The sequence below is a fragment of the Nelumbo lutea genome, chromosome 1 (assembly GCF_056320005.1).
Source record: "Nelumbo lutea isolate HS-2025 chromosome 1, American lotus-T2T, whole genome shotgun sequence".
NCBI classification, from domain to species: domain Eukaryota; kingdom Viridiplantae; phylum Streptophyta; class Magnoliopsida; order Proteales; family Nelumbonaceae; genus Nelumbo; species Nelumbo lutea.
The window spans coordinates 25,510,853-25,529,700 of record NC_142684.1 but is presented as its reverse complement, the minus strand read 5'-3'; the positions used below and the strand labels follow the sequence as shown (position 1 = coordinate 25,529,700).

At 38.6% G+C, this 18,848-nt stretch overlaps 1 protein-coding gene across 8 annotated transcripts; it reads left to right on the top strand.

Annotated features, from left to right (window-relative positions):
• The first annotated feature begins 32 nt into the window (after positions 1-32).
• Positions 33-18,270, top strand: LOC148874007 (protein WHAT'S THIS FACTOR 1 homolog, chloroplastic-like). Of its 8 annotated transcripts, none has more exons than XR_016105484.1 (7): positions 42-472; positions 3,482-5,059; positions 10,319-10,393; positions 13,568-13,742; positions 13,837-13,951; positions 14,743-14,803; positions 17,928-18,270. XR_016105484.1 is itself a non-coding variant. In XM_088965981.1 (3 exons), exon 3 carries the CDS (start codon positions 3,679-3,681, stop codon positions 5,044-5,046), a length of 1,368 nt encoding a protein of 455 aa, XP_088822107.1. In that variant the 5' UTR covers positions 73-223; positions 358-472; positions 3,482-3,678; the 3' UTR covers positions 5,047-5,181. The 8 variants fall into 8 exon arrangements, 2 of the variants coding, with proteins under 2 accessions (XP_088822106.1, XP_088822107.1); XR_016105486.1 differs by having other exon boundaries at positions 73-472; positions 13,602-13,742; XR_016105487.1 differs by lacking the exon at positions 10,319-10,393 and having other exon boundaries at positions 73-472.
• The last annotated feature ends 578 nt before the right edge of the window (positions 18,271-18,848 follow it).

Genomic DNA, 18,848 nt, shown 5'->3' with positions numbered 1-18,848 from the left:
TAGTAACGTAACGGACTCTTTCGTTTCGAAACGGGCCATTCGAAATATACCTCAGCCTCGACATCCTCATACATGGCCGTGGGCCACGGTGTTCAAAATATACAGTAGGGGACATCCCCTTAGCTAGCTCTCTGAGAGTTTCTAGGGTTTATCTTCTTCTCCTCTTCCTCTCTGCAGTGGAAAGATAAAAGTTTTCAGTGGAAACAATTCTTCACGCTCGATTGTATGGAAATTTGTCTTTTGCTTTGATAAAATGCAGATATTACTTGTCTCAGATGATTTTTTTCTTATACATTCGACCCGTGGATTTCCTTACTGGTTCTTCTATTTCAACCCGTGTATTTCCTTCTTTTCAAGGACTTAGTCCATCCAGGACTATTGTGTTTCTTTAATCGGGATTTCCAGTATTGGACTCAACCAGAGGTCCTTCCGGGGGCTCGTGGTAAGAGCTGCCACCGTCGTTGCGCCAAAGGTATTGTCTCTCTTCTTCAGCCCCTCCCCGGACACCAATTTCCCCTCGATAAAGAATTACGAAACAATATTGTCGTAACTATATTTGTTGCTTGGTTCTGTGGCTTTAACAAGTTTGAAAAAAATGAAGCCTGTTATTTATTTATTTTTTTTGCATATTAAATCTGTATGTTTTACTTGCAATCAATAACACCAAAGTGTAGATTGAGTTATGTTATCGATATGCACTGGTGAAGCAATTATTATTATATTTTTTTTTGGTAAAGTAGCAATTATTATTTTTGGTCTAGAGCAGCCGTGAAGCAAATTTGTTTTAAGATTCTAATCTGGAAGTGTGGGAAGTAGATTAGTAATTTTATATAATTAGAGTTTAGATTGTTTTGTAAGAATGAATTTTCCTTTTTTTTCGTGATGATGCATTTGGCTTTCAGTTCTGAACAACTTTAACTACTTCAATCGGTAAATAATATAAATTGGAAGCAGATTGAAATGGTCTTGTTTATGGTGGGTTTCATTTTCGGATGTTGTATGTCCGTTTTGGTACTTTACATGTAGTGAAGCGTTCTTAATCGGTGCATGCAATTGGAAATAGAGATCCATTTAGAAACCGAATCTCTGTTCCAGCTTCTAAATGCTCTGCCTTCAGGTGTATAAGTGTTTTTTTCCTTTCTTCTTAGGTCTAATCCCCACTCACTTGTCCGCAACATATCAAAATGCATGGTATAGTTTTCTTTAAAGGATGCTTATTATTTGTGTATTCAGACAGTGCAAGAGTATTCTTAATGTCAAATTGAGAAAGTTGGGTTAATATCAACTTTTACGGTGTGGCTGTTATGACCATCAGTGTTTGTGTCCGTTTGGCATCATTGCTGTTGCTCTAGAAAACGATGCCACATCAGCTCCACGTTGGAAAAAATGGTGCTCCAGGAAACGGGCGTTTATTTGGAACTGTTTTTCCACAAAAAATGGTGCTCCAAGCAACGCCTTGGAAATCAGGAGGGCATGGCTTGTAGCAACGTCGAATTTGGCATTTCCTGGAGCTGCAACTCGTTGCTTCCAACAGGGACATGAGGTGGCTGTGACAGGGACATGAATCCTCTAAGTCATTTTCCTTTTCGTTCTTCCCCCCTTCCTTCTCTGTAACAGGAGGTAAGGCACCTCAATTTTGCCCCTGTGTTGGGCAGTAACCTAGCACATTTCTTGTTCATTGCATGATAACAGAGTAATTTTTACTAGCACTTTTGTTTTTCTGGTCTTTCTAATTCTTTGAACTATCTTTGTACTTCTTTTTTCTGCTTGGTGAATAATGCATTTTTCTTATCTGCATTACTAGTAAAAAGGTCATTAGTGCTAGTTCAGTTGGTATGGCGGTATATGGATCCCACAAGTTCAATATACAATATTTGTTCTAGGCAACAGATGATATCAACTGATTTTTGGGTGCATAGCCAAAAACTGATTGACTGATTCTAGATGCATCAGATATGCTTTCAAGCCTAAAATAAGTCTTCCATTCTTTTTTTTTTGGATCGGTGGTGGTGGTGGTCTGGTCATCACCATCAGAGATCAAATTGTATAGCATTTGTAGTAAGCACATCCAATATCTTCAGGTCTTAGAATTCTGGAATCCTTAAACACGTCAGATGTTGTTTTTCTCAATCAAGGATGGATCAATTTCCCTGGGGGGAGGAGGATGCAAGATAGTGGAAAGAATGCAGTAATGGTCGGTTGATTCTAGATGCATCAGATATGCTTTCAAGCCTGAAATAAGTCTTCCATTCTTTTTTTTTGGAGGGGTGGTGGTGGTGGTCTGGTCATCACCGTCAGAGATCAAATTGTATAGCATTTGTAGTAAGCACATCCAATATCTTCAGGTCTTAGAATTCTGGAATCCTTAAACACGTCAGATGTTGTTTTTCTCAATCAAGGATGGATCAATTTCCCTGGGGGAGGAGCATGCAAGATAGTGGGAAGAATGCAGTAATGGTCGTTTGATTGTTAAATACTTTTATAATGCACTTTTCTATAATCAGGTGGTTGAAACCGATATAAAGGGTGTTTGGGGAAATCCTATTCTTCCTAGGGTGGAAGCTTATGCGAAGTTACTCACAAATCACAATAGACAATATACTTACAAGATCATTTAAATAGAAGGGATTTGTACATGGCTAGCATTTGCTATTCATGTTTCAATCAGATGAAGGTATGAAACCTTTATTTATTACTTGTTGCTTCTCCAAATTTATATGGGGTTTCTTCTTTTCACTTTTAAGTTCAAGAGCTTGGAGACCTATTCCAAGGAGATTTTTTGTTTGTTGCCATCTGTTCAAGCAAGAAAGTGATTTTTTTTTTCTTTTGAGCTGTGTGTCATTTGACATTTGTTGACATATTTGGAAGGAGAGCAATAAAAAGATTTTTGAAGATTATCAGAAAACTCGCAAAAAACTATACTTAGAGACTGATAATATCATTATTAATCGTGTCAGAGCTCATCTATATTTTTCCAGCATTCAAATAATTTGATCTAGGTGCTCCTTTTGGGCTACGTTAGAGATTTTTGAAGTCATCTAAGTGTTTTCAGGAGTTGGCTGTAGTCTATGTTATTCATTTTATTGCTTTCCTGTATGCTCAACACAATTCAGAGAGTCTAAGATATTGTTGGATTTATTTTTGTATTTGTATTTGATATCTGGGCTGTTACCCCCCACCTTGCATATGTACTGTGCCCTTGTCTCTATAATATGAAATGTCTTTCATTTAATTGTCAAAAATGATAATATGAAATAAAGGGCTGCAACAGTACAAGATGCTTATTCTCACTCCTTCTGTGATAAATTTTTATTGATGTCTATTGCCCAGCAGAAATACCAATGTACATATGGCAATAATTCTATGTTTTTTTTTCCTTTTTTGCCACTGTGCTCATTATATGTAACCTTGTGGTCTTTAAGAAGCATTATTTAATGGTTCATCGTGTTTTACTAATTTTGGTTCTTTTGGATTCTTGCAGATACCTAAATATGCACATTTTGTCATTTAGACACTGGATGATTCAAGCTCTTTGTAACATTTTGGTTCAAGTGTAATACTTGAATATTTATGTAAAGTTACAAATGCTATATGTAGATTCCCAAAGTGGACATGAAGGAATGGAGATACCTTAAAAAAACTTAAGGTTTTGAACAGTCTATCATCGAGTAGCTATCAATGGCAACCTCTTTCATTTTTAGAGTCTTGGATTTGATGAAGAAACTCAGTGGAACTACCCGGTTTTTATTGACAGATGAGAGAGCATATACTTCTATTGGAAATGGATATTGGGAAGTTCTTTTGCAGAAGCGTCTAATGACCACAAGCAAGCGGGTTCAAGACAGAAGCAAGAAGAAAAGAGTGCATGATCTGGAAATAGCAACAGAAAAGTGGAAGGTAGTATCGAAGATGCTATTTTTTATGGAGGTTTTGAAGAGAGAACCAGAGCAAATTATTCCTCTAAGATCACTGGAGCAGTACAGGAGGCAGATTAACCTGCCAAAGCCCCATAAAATTTCTGACTTCATTAGGAAATCACCAAAATTGCTTGAATTGTACAAGGATAGAAAGGGTGTAATATGGTGTGGGATGACCAAAGAGGCTGAGGACTTGGTGGAAGAAGAGGCAAAGCTTCTGGAGGAGCATGGAGAGAAAGCTGCCGAGCACGTTACAAGGTTCTTGATGATGTCTGTGGACAAGCGACTTCCTGTCGACAAGATAGCACATTTTCGAAGAGATTTTGGACTGCCATATGATTTCCGAACAAGGTGGATCTATAAGTACCCTGAACATTTTAGGGTGGTTAAATCAGAGGATGATATTGAATACCTAGAACTTGTTTCTTGGAATCCAGCTTGGGCCATAACAGAGTTGGAGAAGAAGGTGATAGGGGTGTCTGAATCTGAACTCCCTACCCCTGGAATGCTCTCATTTCCTTTCCCCTTGAAATTCCCTCCTAACTATAAGAAGATTTTTCGTTATGGGGGGAAAATTGATAACTTTCAGAAACGGTCATACCTTTCTCCGTATGCTGATGCACGAAACCTCCAAGTTGGGTCACAAGAATTTGATAAAAGGGCAGTTGCTGTGATGCACGAACTGCTTAGCTTTACCATTGAGAAGAAACTTGTCACTGACCACCTCACTCATTTTCGAAAGGAACTTGTAATGCCTCAGAAATTGATGCGTCTTCTTCTAAAGCATTTTGGCATTTTTTATGTTTCTGAGAGGGGAAAGAGATTCAATGTGTTTTTAACAGAAGCCTATGAAGGGTCTGAGCTGATTGAGAAATGTCCCTTGGTGCTTTGGAAGGAAAAAGTCCAAAGCCTTACTGGTTACAGGGGAAGGAAACGGAGAATTGAGACTTTTAATGACTTCTTAGAAAATGAAGGAGATTATGATCTTTTTGACAATGATTCCGAAGGCAAGAATGGGTTTGAGGAGTTAGAGGATAAGGAAGATGAAGAGGTTCTGGATGATGTTTCTCATGTTGATAATGCTGAGATGGAAGTTGGTGAGGTCACTGCCGCATACAGAGGATACTGAGAAGATCATGAGGGTATACATAATGCTTGTTGTCTAAGCCTAATTTTGTACTTCAGTTAGTCTTTTGTTGAAAAGACAATTATGTATCAAACTTTTCTATAAATTTGAATCAAGTTTCACTAGAAGCCTTATTCACCCAGGGATTTCACCTCAGCTAGATCTTGCACCAGAGTCTTCCTTTGGCATCTCTATTATTATAACACAGACGTGGATATATTTATCTAGCTTTCTGCAATAATAGGAATTAGATGTGATCTTTGTTTTATGAAAACAAAGTATACATGATTTTGGCAGTGGATTGCCTGAAAAAGAAAAAGAAATTTCAATGTGCACCCCATGTTTAATTTAGAAGTTATGATAAAATTGGGTATCTATATGGGTTTTTTTTAGCAAAATAAAATTTTGTTGCATGTTTTGATTGTTTTATTTTTTATTTTTGATAAATTGGATGCTAGTTCTGATTGAATATTATTTTGAATGTGGGAACTGGAAATTTCTATAACTAGATGCAACTTGTGATGGAGAACATCACTGTCTAGGTTTCGGCCTATAGAGATAGAATGTTCTTTGTAGTTTTTGTTTCCTTTCCTGTATTAGGATGATGCATACATTATATGTGTGTTTGTAAATATAAAATATGTAGTAGTCAGGTGTTGTTGCTATTCTACTGCTAATACTTTGTTAATTTTTGTTGCAATAATTTTCTTCATTAATATCATTTGTTGCCTTGGAACATAGATCATATTTAATACCATCATCACCTTGGTTTTGACCAACAACATTTAGACTAGAAAATTGATGCTGGTTCATGCCTCTTAAATAGCTGTTCAGCTTTTAACAAAGTATTTTTTGGGGGTTTCATTCCCCTTCTAATGGTCCCATTCAGAGGTTTATTGTTCACACAAAACATTGGATGTTGAGTAGCATTTTCTTAAATAAGTACAATATAATCCTCCCAATACATTTGAGATCTTCTAATCCCTTGCCTAGCTAAAGCATCAGCCATGATGTTTGCACTTCTAGGCACCCATTGAAATGTAATCATCATTACTGCTGGAATCTCCCTCAACATATACATGTATGTCAATGTTCCTTGTGTATTATTTCTTATGCAGTCCACCACTGGAATCTCCCTCTACTATTATGTTCCTGTTTTGGAGTCTCTACCTCATTTTTAACTCATGTAAGACTGCCATCAGCTCTGCTCTTGTTGAGTCCCTAAACCCAATTGACGCCGAATACAAAGCTATCATAGACCCATCTGCTTGTCTGGAAACTCCCCCAATACCTGATTTCCCAGGGTTATCAAGAATGCAACCATCAGAATTCATCTTGATTCAAGGTGGTTGCCAAGGAATCCTTTATCTATCTATTGCGGAGGATGAACCAGCTACCACCTGCTAGTTCCTGCATCCTGCTATATCATCATATGATACATCAGTGAAGTATCACTATGTTCTTATCCAATGGGCCTCCCTTATCGTGACAGTCCGTTTTTGATTTCCATATTCCATACAGAGTTCTTTATCCTCAAAAATATTCTTGCTCCTTTCTTCCCAAGTTGTCCACAAAATAGCTGCTCTTGTACATCTCCATTGAACCTTGTCCTTTTTCTTTGGTAGACAGAAGAATAAATTGCTGAACAAGCTTTTCAAATCAGCCGAGAGGAACCACCTACAGGCAAACAAAGAGAAGAAAAAAATATCCCAAATAGCAGAGACAAAAGGAGGGGAGATTAGTAAGTGTGAAGGGGTCTCCTAGTGTGCTCTACACAGAAAGCACATATTAGGAGAGATTCACCAGTTTGGTCCTTTTTTTGCTAGTTGCCATGTGATGATCTTTTCCAGAATCACTTCCTAGCAGAAAGCCTTAATTTTGAAGGGTATAGGTCCACACGAAACAGCTTAACATGGAAACCATGACTTAAAGCAGGATTGACAACAAAGCACTGAAAAAAGACGCACACAAGAAAACCCTAAAAGCACAAAGCAGTCCAAACTCTGTGGTCTCTTCTTGACCTTTCCAAAAGAAGACCATCCAAGGGTTGAATAAAGGTACTAATATTTAAATATCTATGTTTAGTAATATTTAAATATGTAGAGGCTCTCATCTTTATGGGAGAGCTGAGCTCTGTTGTGTATAACTTTCCTTTTTTCTTTTTTTCTGTTAATATATTTCTATCCTTTACCTTTTCCAAAAAATAAATGTGGAGGTTGCATGTGTCTTAGCTCTTGTGAGAACCACCTGTTTCTGCTCCCCTTTGCTACTCCCACTACCATCTCTATGAAGTCTTTAAGGAGTTTGCAGACAATCACACTATAAGCTCTGGAATTAATGCCACTTTTTTGGCCCTGATACCTAAGAAGATTGATGCCAACCACCCAAAAGATTTTAGGCCTATTAGTCTGGTGACAAGCATCTATAAAATTCTGGCTAAAGTGCTCTCATTGAGGATCAAAATAGTCCTCCCTTCTATCATTGGTGAAACACAGGGGGCTTTCATTCAAGGGCGACAAATAACAGATCAGATCTTAATTGCGAATGAGTGTGTGGAGGAAATGAAAAGGTCTAGTAAGAGAGGATTCATCTGTAAATTGGATCTTGAAAAGGCCTATGATATGGTGGACTGGAAGTTTCTATTAGAGGTTATGCAAAACTATGGGTTTGGGGACAAGTGGTGTAATTGGATCTTTGGGTGTATCAGTACTTGTCACTACTCTATTCTGGTAAATGGTATGGTGAGGGACTTTTTTCCAGCTTGCAGGGGTGTCAGGCAAGGGGATCCACTCTCACCCTTCCTTTTTACCTTAGTAGCTGATGTGATTAGTAGGATCATTACTAAGGTTGACAGCGAAGATGCCATTAGGGGTTGGAGAATAGGGAGACACCAAGTTCCCGTCACCCACCTTCAGTTTGCAGATGACCTAATGATCTTTTGTGAAGGAGGTCTTAACGAAAAGGTAGCAAACCTAAAGGACTTAATAAAAGGTTTTGAAAGTATCTCTAATTTGAGAATAAATCTGGAAAAGAGTTGCATAGCGGGTATAAATTTGGAGGTAGGGGAGGTAGAGGCTATTGCGGAGTGTCTTGAGTGTTCCACTTCTGCTTGGCCTATGTCATATTTAGGGCTTCCTTTAGGGGCAAATCCTAGGGAGAGTAGATTTGGACCCCAGTGATAGAAAAGTTTGAGAAGAGATTAGCCTCATGGAAGAGGAATTATATCTCTTTAGGAGGGAGAATTACCCTAATAAGAGCTACCTTGGCTAACTTACCTACCTATTATTTGTCTGTTTTTAGGATACCAGTTAGGGAAGCTAGGAAATTGGAGAAGTTGATGAGAGATTTCTTATGGGAGCCGGGACAAGAAAAAAATGATCACTTGGTTAATTGGGAAATTGTGTGCAGAAGTAAAGAAGATGGGGGTTTGGGACTTGGGAGGGTAACTAGAAAAAATCAAAATCTATTAGGGAAATGGTTGTGGCGATGGCCTTTGGAAAGAGAGAGATTGTGGCATGAGGTGGTGGGAAGCATTCATGGGAGGTCAGAGAATGGATGGGATGCTGGTGTATCAAGGCAAGCTAACCTAGCAATACCTTGGAAGGCTATTCACAACACCCTTTCTCAATTCCTCAATTTTATCAGGTATGAAGTTTGTTCTGGCAACTCTGTCCATTTTTGGGAGGATATTTGGGTAGGAGACACACCGTTAAAGGATTTGTTCCCTTCACTATTTTCTATTTCTTTGTACAAAAAAGAGGTGGTTTCAAAATTTGTCTCACCTTTGGGAACACCCTTAGATCCTACTTGGGATTTTGGGTTTCGTAGAGGTCTTAGGGATGATGAAATTGATTCTCTTTCTGCTTTGCTTGGTTGTCTTAATCAGGTTTGTTTGGATACCTCCAAGCCAGATAAAGAGGGTTTGGACTCCTAGACCCAATGGAACCTTCACTTGTGCTTCTTTCTTCAAGTCCATCTCTCAACTTTCTACTCACCAACCCTTTCTGTCAAAAGAAATTTGGTGTAGGCCAGTTCCCCAAAAAATTATGGCATTTTGTTGGGAAGTATTCCCTGGGAAAGTAAACACTTTAGATAACCTACAAAAGAGAAGACCTTTTCTCTGTATTTCTCCTAATTGGTGTATCCTCTGTAGAGCTCACGGTGATGATTGTTACCATCTATTAATATCTTGTCCATTTTTTGCAAACCTTTGGGCTTGGCTACTTTCGTTGTTTGGGGGTAGTTGGAGTCTGCCAGCAGAAGTTCACATGCTCTTCAACCATTCTACCTTTTATTGGCCTACAAAAATAGGGAGAATTATGTGGAGATGTGCTTGTGCTGCTTTGATTTGGACTCTTTGGGAAGAAAGAAGTCTTAGAATCTTTCAAGAAAAGGAAAGGAGCAGTCATGATTTGAAAGACTGTGTGTTGCATAGGGCAATACATTGGCTGAAGACCTTGGAAATCTTTCATCAATTCTCCTTTAATGACCTTTGGAGAAATTGGTCAGTAGTAGCGAGGTGTTCATCTCTAAAGGACAAATCAATTACAAGCTGGTCTCCTCCATCCGAAGGCTCACTAAAGTTGAACTTTGATGGAAGTAGCATGGGTAATCCATGTTTATCCGGAATGGGGGGTGCTTTGAGAAATGCGAAGGGAGAGATTTTGTTGCTTTACTCGGGTCCCTTGGGATTTGGGAACTCCATCAGGGCAAAACTTTTAGCTGCTGTACAAGGGGTGCATTTGCAAACCAGCTGGGGGTACAACAACTAATAATCGAGGGGGACTCCAAAGTGGTGGTGGGTTGGTTGAAAAATTCTGAAGAGGCTATGTGACGATACAAGAATGAAATGAAGAAATTCAGTTGGTTGACAAGGAATATGTTGGTCACTGTACAGTGGGTGGGGAGATCAGCAAATACTTGGTCAGATATGTTAGCTAAGCAAGGGGTAAATAGTGAAGAATTATTTTGGGCTCAGTTGTGATTCTTGTTTTTCTTTCCTAGTTTACTTGTAAGATTCAAGGAGGGGCTGCAGCTCGCGCCTCTCACTGGGATGATGTATGAACTCACTCTAAATTTGCTTCTGAATCAATAAATTTATTATTATTCATAAAAAAATGATGTGTTTGTTTGTTTTTTTCCTAATCCTGACTTGGGGTACTCGTTTTATCATGCCTGAAAGAATACTTTATTTTTTCCTGAGTCTGAAATGTGGTTTACTGCGTTTTTTGGTTAATCAAGCATCAGATTGCTTACTTAACTATCTTTTTCACAGTCTGTTGCCTAGAATGTTAACGTAGACCACCATCCGGGTGGTGGCCATTGGTTTGCTTCTGGTCTTTCCCCTCAGGTGAATTTGCTTTTCCTCTGTGGTCTTCAATATCATCTTTGAGATTGAGCATGTATTCAAAATAATTTCTGTTGCCATTTTCTTATATCAGGATTTTCCTTCCCATGTCTTCAATATTATCTTTGTTTCAGCTGTAGCATTTAATCATTATATTATCCTTTTGTGCAATAATTTTAGATTGAACAGAGGTCCTCTACAGAGCAGCCAACATTTTCAGGTGACCTCATACTCTCATGCCAGTAGTTATGGCAGCTTAGGAAGCCATAATGACAATGCTGGGTTTGGAAGCTGCTATGGGAGCTATATGGTGATAATTGTAGTATGTGTGCATATTATTCACCTGTTCGTCCATCCGGTATGAGCATCCATGCACAAGGTGGAGTACCAATCCTTGGAGCTAGTCCTGATACTAGGCGAAGAACTTTTCAAATCTCTCATGGGAATGGTCTTGGTGTCAGTTCATCTGCAGTAAATTTTGTGCCAATGTCCCTTGGTGCTAGTCCTTCACAGTTCACTCCTCCAAGCTCTCTTCAACATAAACACCACTTTCTATTACAACACTACTAACTCTGACACCCGCAAAAACTTCGATAACCACTACCCACCAACTGAAAATACACTAAATTATACAGACACTTCAGAGGCAAAAGTCAGAGCCTTATTAAGCCTCTTCGACACTTTTTTAACTTTCTTCATTTTTTTATTAGCCACTATTCCAAACACACCTCCTTTCAACCTGGCAAACACTTTTGAAACAGGAATAGCTTGTTTTTGTATATGCCTTTTAAAACGTTTCACTGCATTAAGATTCTTCTTACGATCTTGCACTTCTTTAGAGCTTTCGTTAATCCTTTCCAACTCCAACACCACATTCTTTTGCAATTCTTAAACTCAACTCCCCTCCTCTCCCAAAACACTCCAACATTTTAAGCAACCCTCAATCCATCTTAGACTCCTTTTCCCTTGCATTGAGATCACCCTCATTGTGTACCATTTTCTCTATCTCCCTATACCTATCCTCCGACTCTTTAAATGTACCCCTTGCAAGTTCTTCACCCTGCAGAAAAAAAACCCAAACATCTTGCTCATCTCTACCTCCCTATTCACTACTGTCTCCAAGTCAACTGTACTTTGAATTGTATTTGTTTCTTCCATCTCTATCTCCTCATCCAGATCCTGTTATTCCTTTGTCCCCCTCTTCCTGATCACCAAAATCCTCCAACTGTCTTGTTCTATACTGCCTTTTCCTTTTATAAATATGTTGCTTCTGTCCTCGAATTTTGCCTCCTTTCTCCTTTCACTCCCGTCTCCTGCAACACTACCTTCTCCCTCCCTCTCCCTTTCATCTTGTTCTCTATTCTGCCCTTCCCTTTCTTCTACCCCAATTGACTTTCTATCAGCATTTATTTTTTTGATTGGAAACAGTAAATCCATTCATTAAATTATAAAGGTAAGCAGTTACAAGCATCTCAACAAGGAAGTGCTAGAGTCCACAATTAAGGTGCTGTCCAAAACAACTTAGCCCTGGTTGACCCTTGTTTACCTAGGCTGTCAGCCAGGCCCTTAGCAGATATTCTAACTCAATTAAAATCGACTTTCTACCAACACTTGCTACCTCTTCTTCCTCCAAATTCCCGTTAACCACTGACACCTCTTGGACCTCCTCTTCTACCTCCCAGTTTTCACTTCCTCTCCTGCACCTTTGTAACCAACCAACCTCTCATCCACCTTTCTGATATCTTCCTTCTCCTCTTGTTCCCCCTTTCTCTCACAAAATCAAGACTGCTTAACTGTCTGTGATTGCTGACATCTGTTATGTTTATATTTACATCATCACTTCTTCCCACTGTAACCCTTGAACACAACATTTGCCCCGTTCTTGTGCATCAGCAGCTGAAATAGACTTCTTGGCCTGACTACCAATCTCATTTTCTTTGAACGTTGTCTGCTCCCCTTTCTCTGCTGTCATTCTTCGAAGTTTTTCTCCTTTCTTTTGATTTCTCATGCTGATCTCTTCTTCTTGGATTGGTGTTAAAACTCCACTTCCACTCTTCTCCACCATCTATCTCCTGTAACTGTTTCTCTTCCTTGTTAAAGGAAATTCTAGTTTGATAGTCAAGTGTTCTTAAATTCTAAATGCTGATTTACAAGTTTGGTCTTTAATTTTTAAATAATATAGGACCCATAGTTCCATACAAAAAATGGATGGCATTTGAGATATTGCCCAAATTTGAAACTGATATATTGAGAACCTTGATTTTTTTTTTTTTGACTTCTGAAATATTTATTTGAACTATGTATTCTATTGGGTGCAGTGGGTAAAGAGATGTGCTAGCTCCTTTGCGGATGTTCTCGCTAAACAAGGGCTGGGAACTGGGAAGGGATCAAATGTTCTGGGCTGTGTTGTAATTCTGTTTTATTATTATTTTTTGTTTCTCGGGGAGGGTTAAGAGAGTTTATCTCTCCCTTTGCTTCCTTTTTACTTTTCTATTAATTTTGTTAATAAAAGGTTCTGTTATTGATAAAAAAACTTCTATAGGGACTGTTAGGTTGTGCTTAGATGTTTAGGATCACTAAATTTGTGGTTGCTTGTTTGGCCAAGGGGTCTTTTTGGAGGAACCATTGAATGATGAGGGCCCAATCCTGCATTTGTGCCATATTCATGTCCAACTTTCATATATATCCATAGTTGTCAACACATTTGGGCAATGTTGGGAAACAGTGAAGTGCCTAGTCATCTAGGTAGTAGAATTTGACAAGGAACCTGAATTCTAGGTTCCTTGGTTTTATATACCAATCATCATATGTTTAAGTTGAAAGACTAGCAACACTTCACTAATAGCATAAATTTTCCCCTCATAACACAGAGAATCATCATATCTAAAAAGGCCAACATTTTAATTCCATTAATTTCAATATTTCAATTTCTTTCTCCTCAAAACCTCTGTTCTTGTGTGTGTGTGTGTGTGTTTTGTTGTGATTACAATAGGGTGTCATCTTGTGATTTCTGTTGCCTAGTCACCTAGATGGATGGCTTTTTGATATAAGTCATGGCATTAAGGTCAGATGGGTCACATTGAAGGTGCTTTGTTGCCTAAGTGATACCTTGACAACTATGTGCATATCTTCATATGATATTCAGATTAGGCCATTCTGAATTGTTTGCATCTGAAGGTGAATGATGATCGCATAATTCTGGACAAAACAGTGGCTGATCAAGTATCTATCTGGAGAAGGAGTAAAGGCATGACAGATGAAGTGGTTGTTGACCATGCTTGTTCTGGGGAAACATGTTCTTACTATCAAATTGGAGATGTTTTCATTTGTGAGAAAACTGGTCTTGTTCATGGTAGGAACTACTCTTATGAGATCATCACACTAGTTGGTCCTTTGTTCATGAAATTTGGGCCTTACATGTCTCATTTTATTGATTGCTCCTGCAGTGTGTGATGATACGTGCAGAGAAGTTGTTTTGGATACCTCCAGTGGCTTCTGGTTTGTACACTATCTGGGCACTGTTTTGATAGAATGCTCTCTCCAGAAATGGAACCAGATGCTGTGAGTAATGTGTATCATGGCCTACATATGTTTCATACTGTTTCTTTACTTGTTTGCAATTCTGCTACTACCCACTTAACATTTTGTTTGTTGAATTATACGTGAAAATGACCTTTAGGTATTTTTCTTATTTCCTTTCTTTTGACATCCCTTTGCAGTTCCCCTCTCCATTGCCTTTCTTTTTCTTATGTGATAGTTGTTGGTGTGTTGATAATAATGTTCTTAAAGGTGCTCTCCTAGGTGCATACTTCATAGTGGCCAGACTTGTATAGTGGGTGGTATGCACCTTTGTGACAAAACCTAGGACGAAGGATTGAGAATATTTCTTAAGGTCTTACTGGTTCTTGTGGAAATGTTTCCAATGGGTCCTTTAATAATTTTGAGTTCTTCATTGCTCTGTTTTCAGGATAACCTCTTAGATGGAGTTAGTGGTAGATAAGAAATAGTCGAATGATTATATTCTGTCCATGCTGATTGATGGATTGTCATTGAATTGCTAGAGTCTAACAAACTGGTATACTTGTTCCCTTTTTTCCTATGTCAAGCAGTAAGCCCTTCCATGTTTAGCCTCTGGTAGAATGTATTATTTAGAGCTCTCCCTCTAGGTGGATTGGAATGCCATTTTAGTGCTTTGTAAATATCCTTTCAATTGGATGCATAGTATTCATCCATTATTGGAAGAGGAAAAGATCTAGTTGAATTTCATAGGGATGAGAATTTTGAAGCAGAAAAAAGCAGTACATGCCTTGCATCGTTTGGTTTAATCTAATGGTCTTTTATTAAAAACTCAGGAACAACAGCAAGGTGGTTTAACAGATGAAGCAGAACCATTTATGGGATCTGGCCGATTTGGTAAGGATTGTTTTTTTTTTGATAGATAATGATAATGAAAATTTTATTAAATAAAGAGCTAAGTATTCATCATACAATTCCCCACAAAGAGGCACGAGGTGCAGCCTCCAAACTACATCATAAAGCTTACAATTGAGCCCAAAAGAGCTGATTCCTATGTACTCCTTGTTTAGCTCGAAGGTCTGCCAGCCCATTTGCCGATCTTCTTTCCCATTGAACTGTGACTGAAATATTTGAAGTCAGCCACTTAAATCTTCTCAAAGCCCCCCTGTACGGCCAGGCTGCCGTCTTTGGTTCTTTTAGCTATCCAATAACCAATTCGGAATCACCTTCAATCATTAAATGCTCCACTGCCAACTCTCTTGCATATTCTGCTCCTTGTAACACAGCTTGGAGTTCTGCATTAACAGTCTCCCCACCCTATAGGACCAGAAAATAGAGCTACAATCTGACCCTCATCATTTCTGAAGACTCCCCCTATTCCTGATGGCCCCGGGTTGCCCAAACTACTGCCATCAAAATTTAGTTTAATGACACCTGCATTAGGAGACTTCCAATCCACCACCGGCTTGCTTCTGATTGCAGAATTTTTAGCTAGTTGTTCCCAATTTCTCCTTATGTCATCGAAAGTGTAGGTGGAAAACAGATTCAAGGATTTTACCCAACTTATGGCCCTACATAAGATACTTTCTAACACACATGTTTGATCCCTTTCCTTGTCATTAAAGATTCTAGCATTTCGCTCCGCCCACACAGTCCACGACAAAGCAGCTCTAACACACCTCCATAAAACTCTTCCTCTTCTCTTTGGCCACTTGAAAGTTGTAGGATCGAAAAGATTGCAAATCTGCACCGGTTCTGTCCACCTGCACCCAAAAAGATCAAAAAGCTTTTCCCAAAGGCCTACAACAAAAGGGCAAGTGATTAGTATATGGTAGCAACTTTCCTCGTTAGCTTTGCATAGGGTGCACCAGTTAGGAGAGATACAAAGATTAGGTCTTCGTTTTTGCAAAACATCCAAAGTGTTGATTTTCCTGAGGGAGACTTCCCAACAAAGGGCTCCAACTTTAGGAGGGATAGGTTTGGACCAAACCTCCTTGCTATGAAAAGGTTGAGGCATTGGAGAGGAGCACAAAGAAGCAGAGGAGGCACAAGAAAAGGAACCCGAAGGTAAAGGCTTCCAAATACGGGAGTCTAGAGAATAAGGGTCCAAGCAAACAAAATCAATAGTTTTGAGGAGCAAAGTAGCCTGGTCATGCTCAGAATCTCTCAAACCTCTTCTAAAACCCAGATTCCAGTTTATGCCAGAAGAAAAGGATGAGGATACAAACCTTTGAGTTGGCTTGTTTTTAAAACACGAGATGGAATACAAGGAGGGAAAGAGGTCCTTGAGGGAATAATCACCAATCCAAACATCCTCCCAAAACAAAACCCTATCTCCAGTGCTAACATCATACCTGACCAGGTTTAGGAAAACAGGAAGAATACTATGAATAGCCTTCCATGGGGATATCAGTGTAACACGCCGAGATATCCATGGGGATATCATTGTTTGCAACACCATGCACACTCCTTACCACTTTATGCCATTTACCTAGTAATGCTGTTTTTTTCTTCCCTAGATTGCCTAATCCCAATCCCCCCTGCTCCTTCCTCCTACACACTATTTCCCACCTAACCACATGATCCTTCCTCCCTTCCTCTGACTCCCACAAGAAATCCCTCACGGCTTTCTCTACCTTCAAAATCACCTTTTGTGGCATTCTAAAGACAGATAGAAGGTAAGTTGGCAAGTTCGCAAGAGTAGCTCTAATTAAAGTGATCCGACCCCCAGGGGAAATGTAGTTTCTCTTCCAAACTGCCAGCTTCTTTGTGCATTTTTCTACGATCGAATTCCAAAATCTTCCTTCTCTTGGATTATCTCCTGGAGGCATACCCAAGTACTTCAAGGGCTAGCTAGATGTAAGGCAACCTGAGGACTTTGCTACCTCACTCAATTCCTCCATCTCCAAATTTACCCCCACTACACAACTCTTTTCAAAATTTACCTTCATATTCGACATGCATTCAAACAACTTTATTACTCCTTTTAAGTTTCTAGCCTTTGAGGGATCTCCAGACTCACAAAAAATGAATGTGTCATCTGCAAATTGCAAGGATTAAGGCCCTTCATCATAATTGCATTGTTTTGCTTATTTATAGAGCTTTGCTTTTATATACCCTTTGGAGTGCAAACTTAATGAGGTTTTATGAATCTCCTCTTATAAATGAATAAAAACTTGCAACTTCAAGTATCCCTTAATAATAATTTTATTCAAGCCAAATCTAAACTGGGAACACATCCGCTGCTGCCGGTTAACCTGTGACACATCATCATATGGATATATAATATAATAAATATGTTATATATATAATATGCATAATTACATAATATATACATAATAATATTATTTATACACATTCAAAATATATAATTATATTCTGTATATTTTTTATTTCAGTTTTTATTTTTTATACTAATAATTAAGATTTGAGGCCAAAATAAGCATTGTTTGTGAAAAAATAGTGGCCCAAGGTGCTGAAGAAATGCATGGATTGCATTAAGTTATCCAAAATAGAAAAAGAAAAAAAGATCATACCTATTCGATCACCAAGTGCAAAATTGTGACCTCTGGAAATTCTCATATAAATTGTATTTGTAACCAGTGACCCAGTTACCCAGTTACCTGGTCAAGCGGGTCAATGGTTCAACCGCCTGGGTCTAATGGGTTTTGATCGAATTCCAGGTGTAGGATTTATCTTGACCGGAATTGACGCCAGGTGATGGCTTGAACAGTTCTACTGCCTGGCTGAACGGCAGGTTGAAAACATGGGTCCATTTACTACTACATGTTAACATTCTAGCATTGTTTAGAAGGCCATGTATTCATAACTTGCTGACAGTCTGATCTTTGAATGATTTTACCATGCCTCACCAAGATGAAACATCTGGATTTAATGTCTGCATGGATCCACTTGCAGAAACATTTCCAAGAAAGGAAAAAAACTTAATTGTCTCTCAAATTTTTATGATGAGTGTTTTTTTAAATTTTATTTCTCATCTTTTTGTGTTTTTATGTGATAGCACGTGCTTATCTCTTGGGGTATAACTGTGCTGATGAGAAGGAACTGGAAGCGGCATTGAGGTTTTGCTGGTCTGGTATTTGTGCTTTTCTTCCATGTTCAGCGAATTTTGATGAAAAAGATAGAATCTTCAAGCCACACAGTTTTCTAAGAATGAAAGATAGTTGATTTCAGTTCGATATATGATAATTACTGTATGGTGTAGATTGTAAGTGTTACTTGATGTAAAAGAAAGCTGGCTTCTAGCCTAAAAGATGTGTAGCAAGTTGTATTTGTAGAATACAAATAGTGTTTGTGATTAAAACAAGGTTTAAAGGAGCAAAGGTCTAGCTAGTATTTAAATATATGGAGCCTGTGTCTTTCACAGTGGGACCGTGAATTTGTTACTGGCATGGAACCTTATCATTGGTTCGACAGCCCACTGAACAGCTAAAGCAATCGGTTAATCCGAATTTGGTTTAAAGTATGCTTTTTGGGCTTTATTTACATGGCACAGGTGTAATGGTCAAAACTCATGTCTTTCCAGTTTCCACCCTTGTGTATTCGAGACATTTCTTTTTCCTACCTTATCTCCTGAAACTGGGCTTTTCTTAGAAAGCTCCTGCAACTTCAACTAAAAATATATTTCTTTGCATCTTTTCATTCTTACGGAAATGTCCTTCCATTGCAAAAGCATTTGTTCTAATATCCAACTCTTTTGAGCCCCTATATTACCAGGTCTGTAATTAGGTATTGTTAGGGAATGTATCCAATCTACGAGAAAACAAACCTCTTCATGTCTCTCCTAGTTGCAGTGAAGAGCTGGTAGCATTGTTTCCTTGATTGTTCAGATCTAAGTGGACCTTGCGGCTTTCAGAGGATTAGATTTGAATCCCCGGATCTGATTTTAAGAGACTAATTTTTAGAGTTCAGAGCTTGGAGG

Coding starts and splice junctions, on each gene's coding strand:
- LOC148874007 (XM_088965980.1), top strand. CDS start 3,679: ATGGCAACCTCTTTCATTTTTAGAGTCTTGGATTTGATGAAGAAACTC.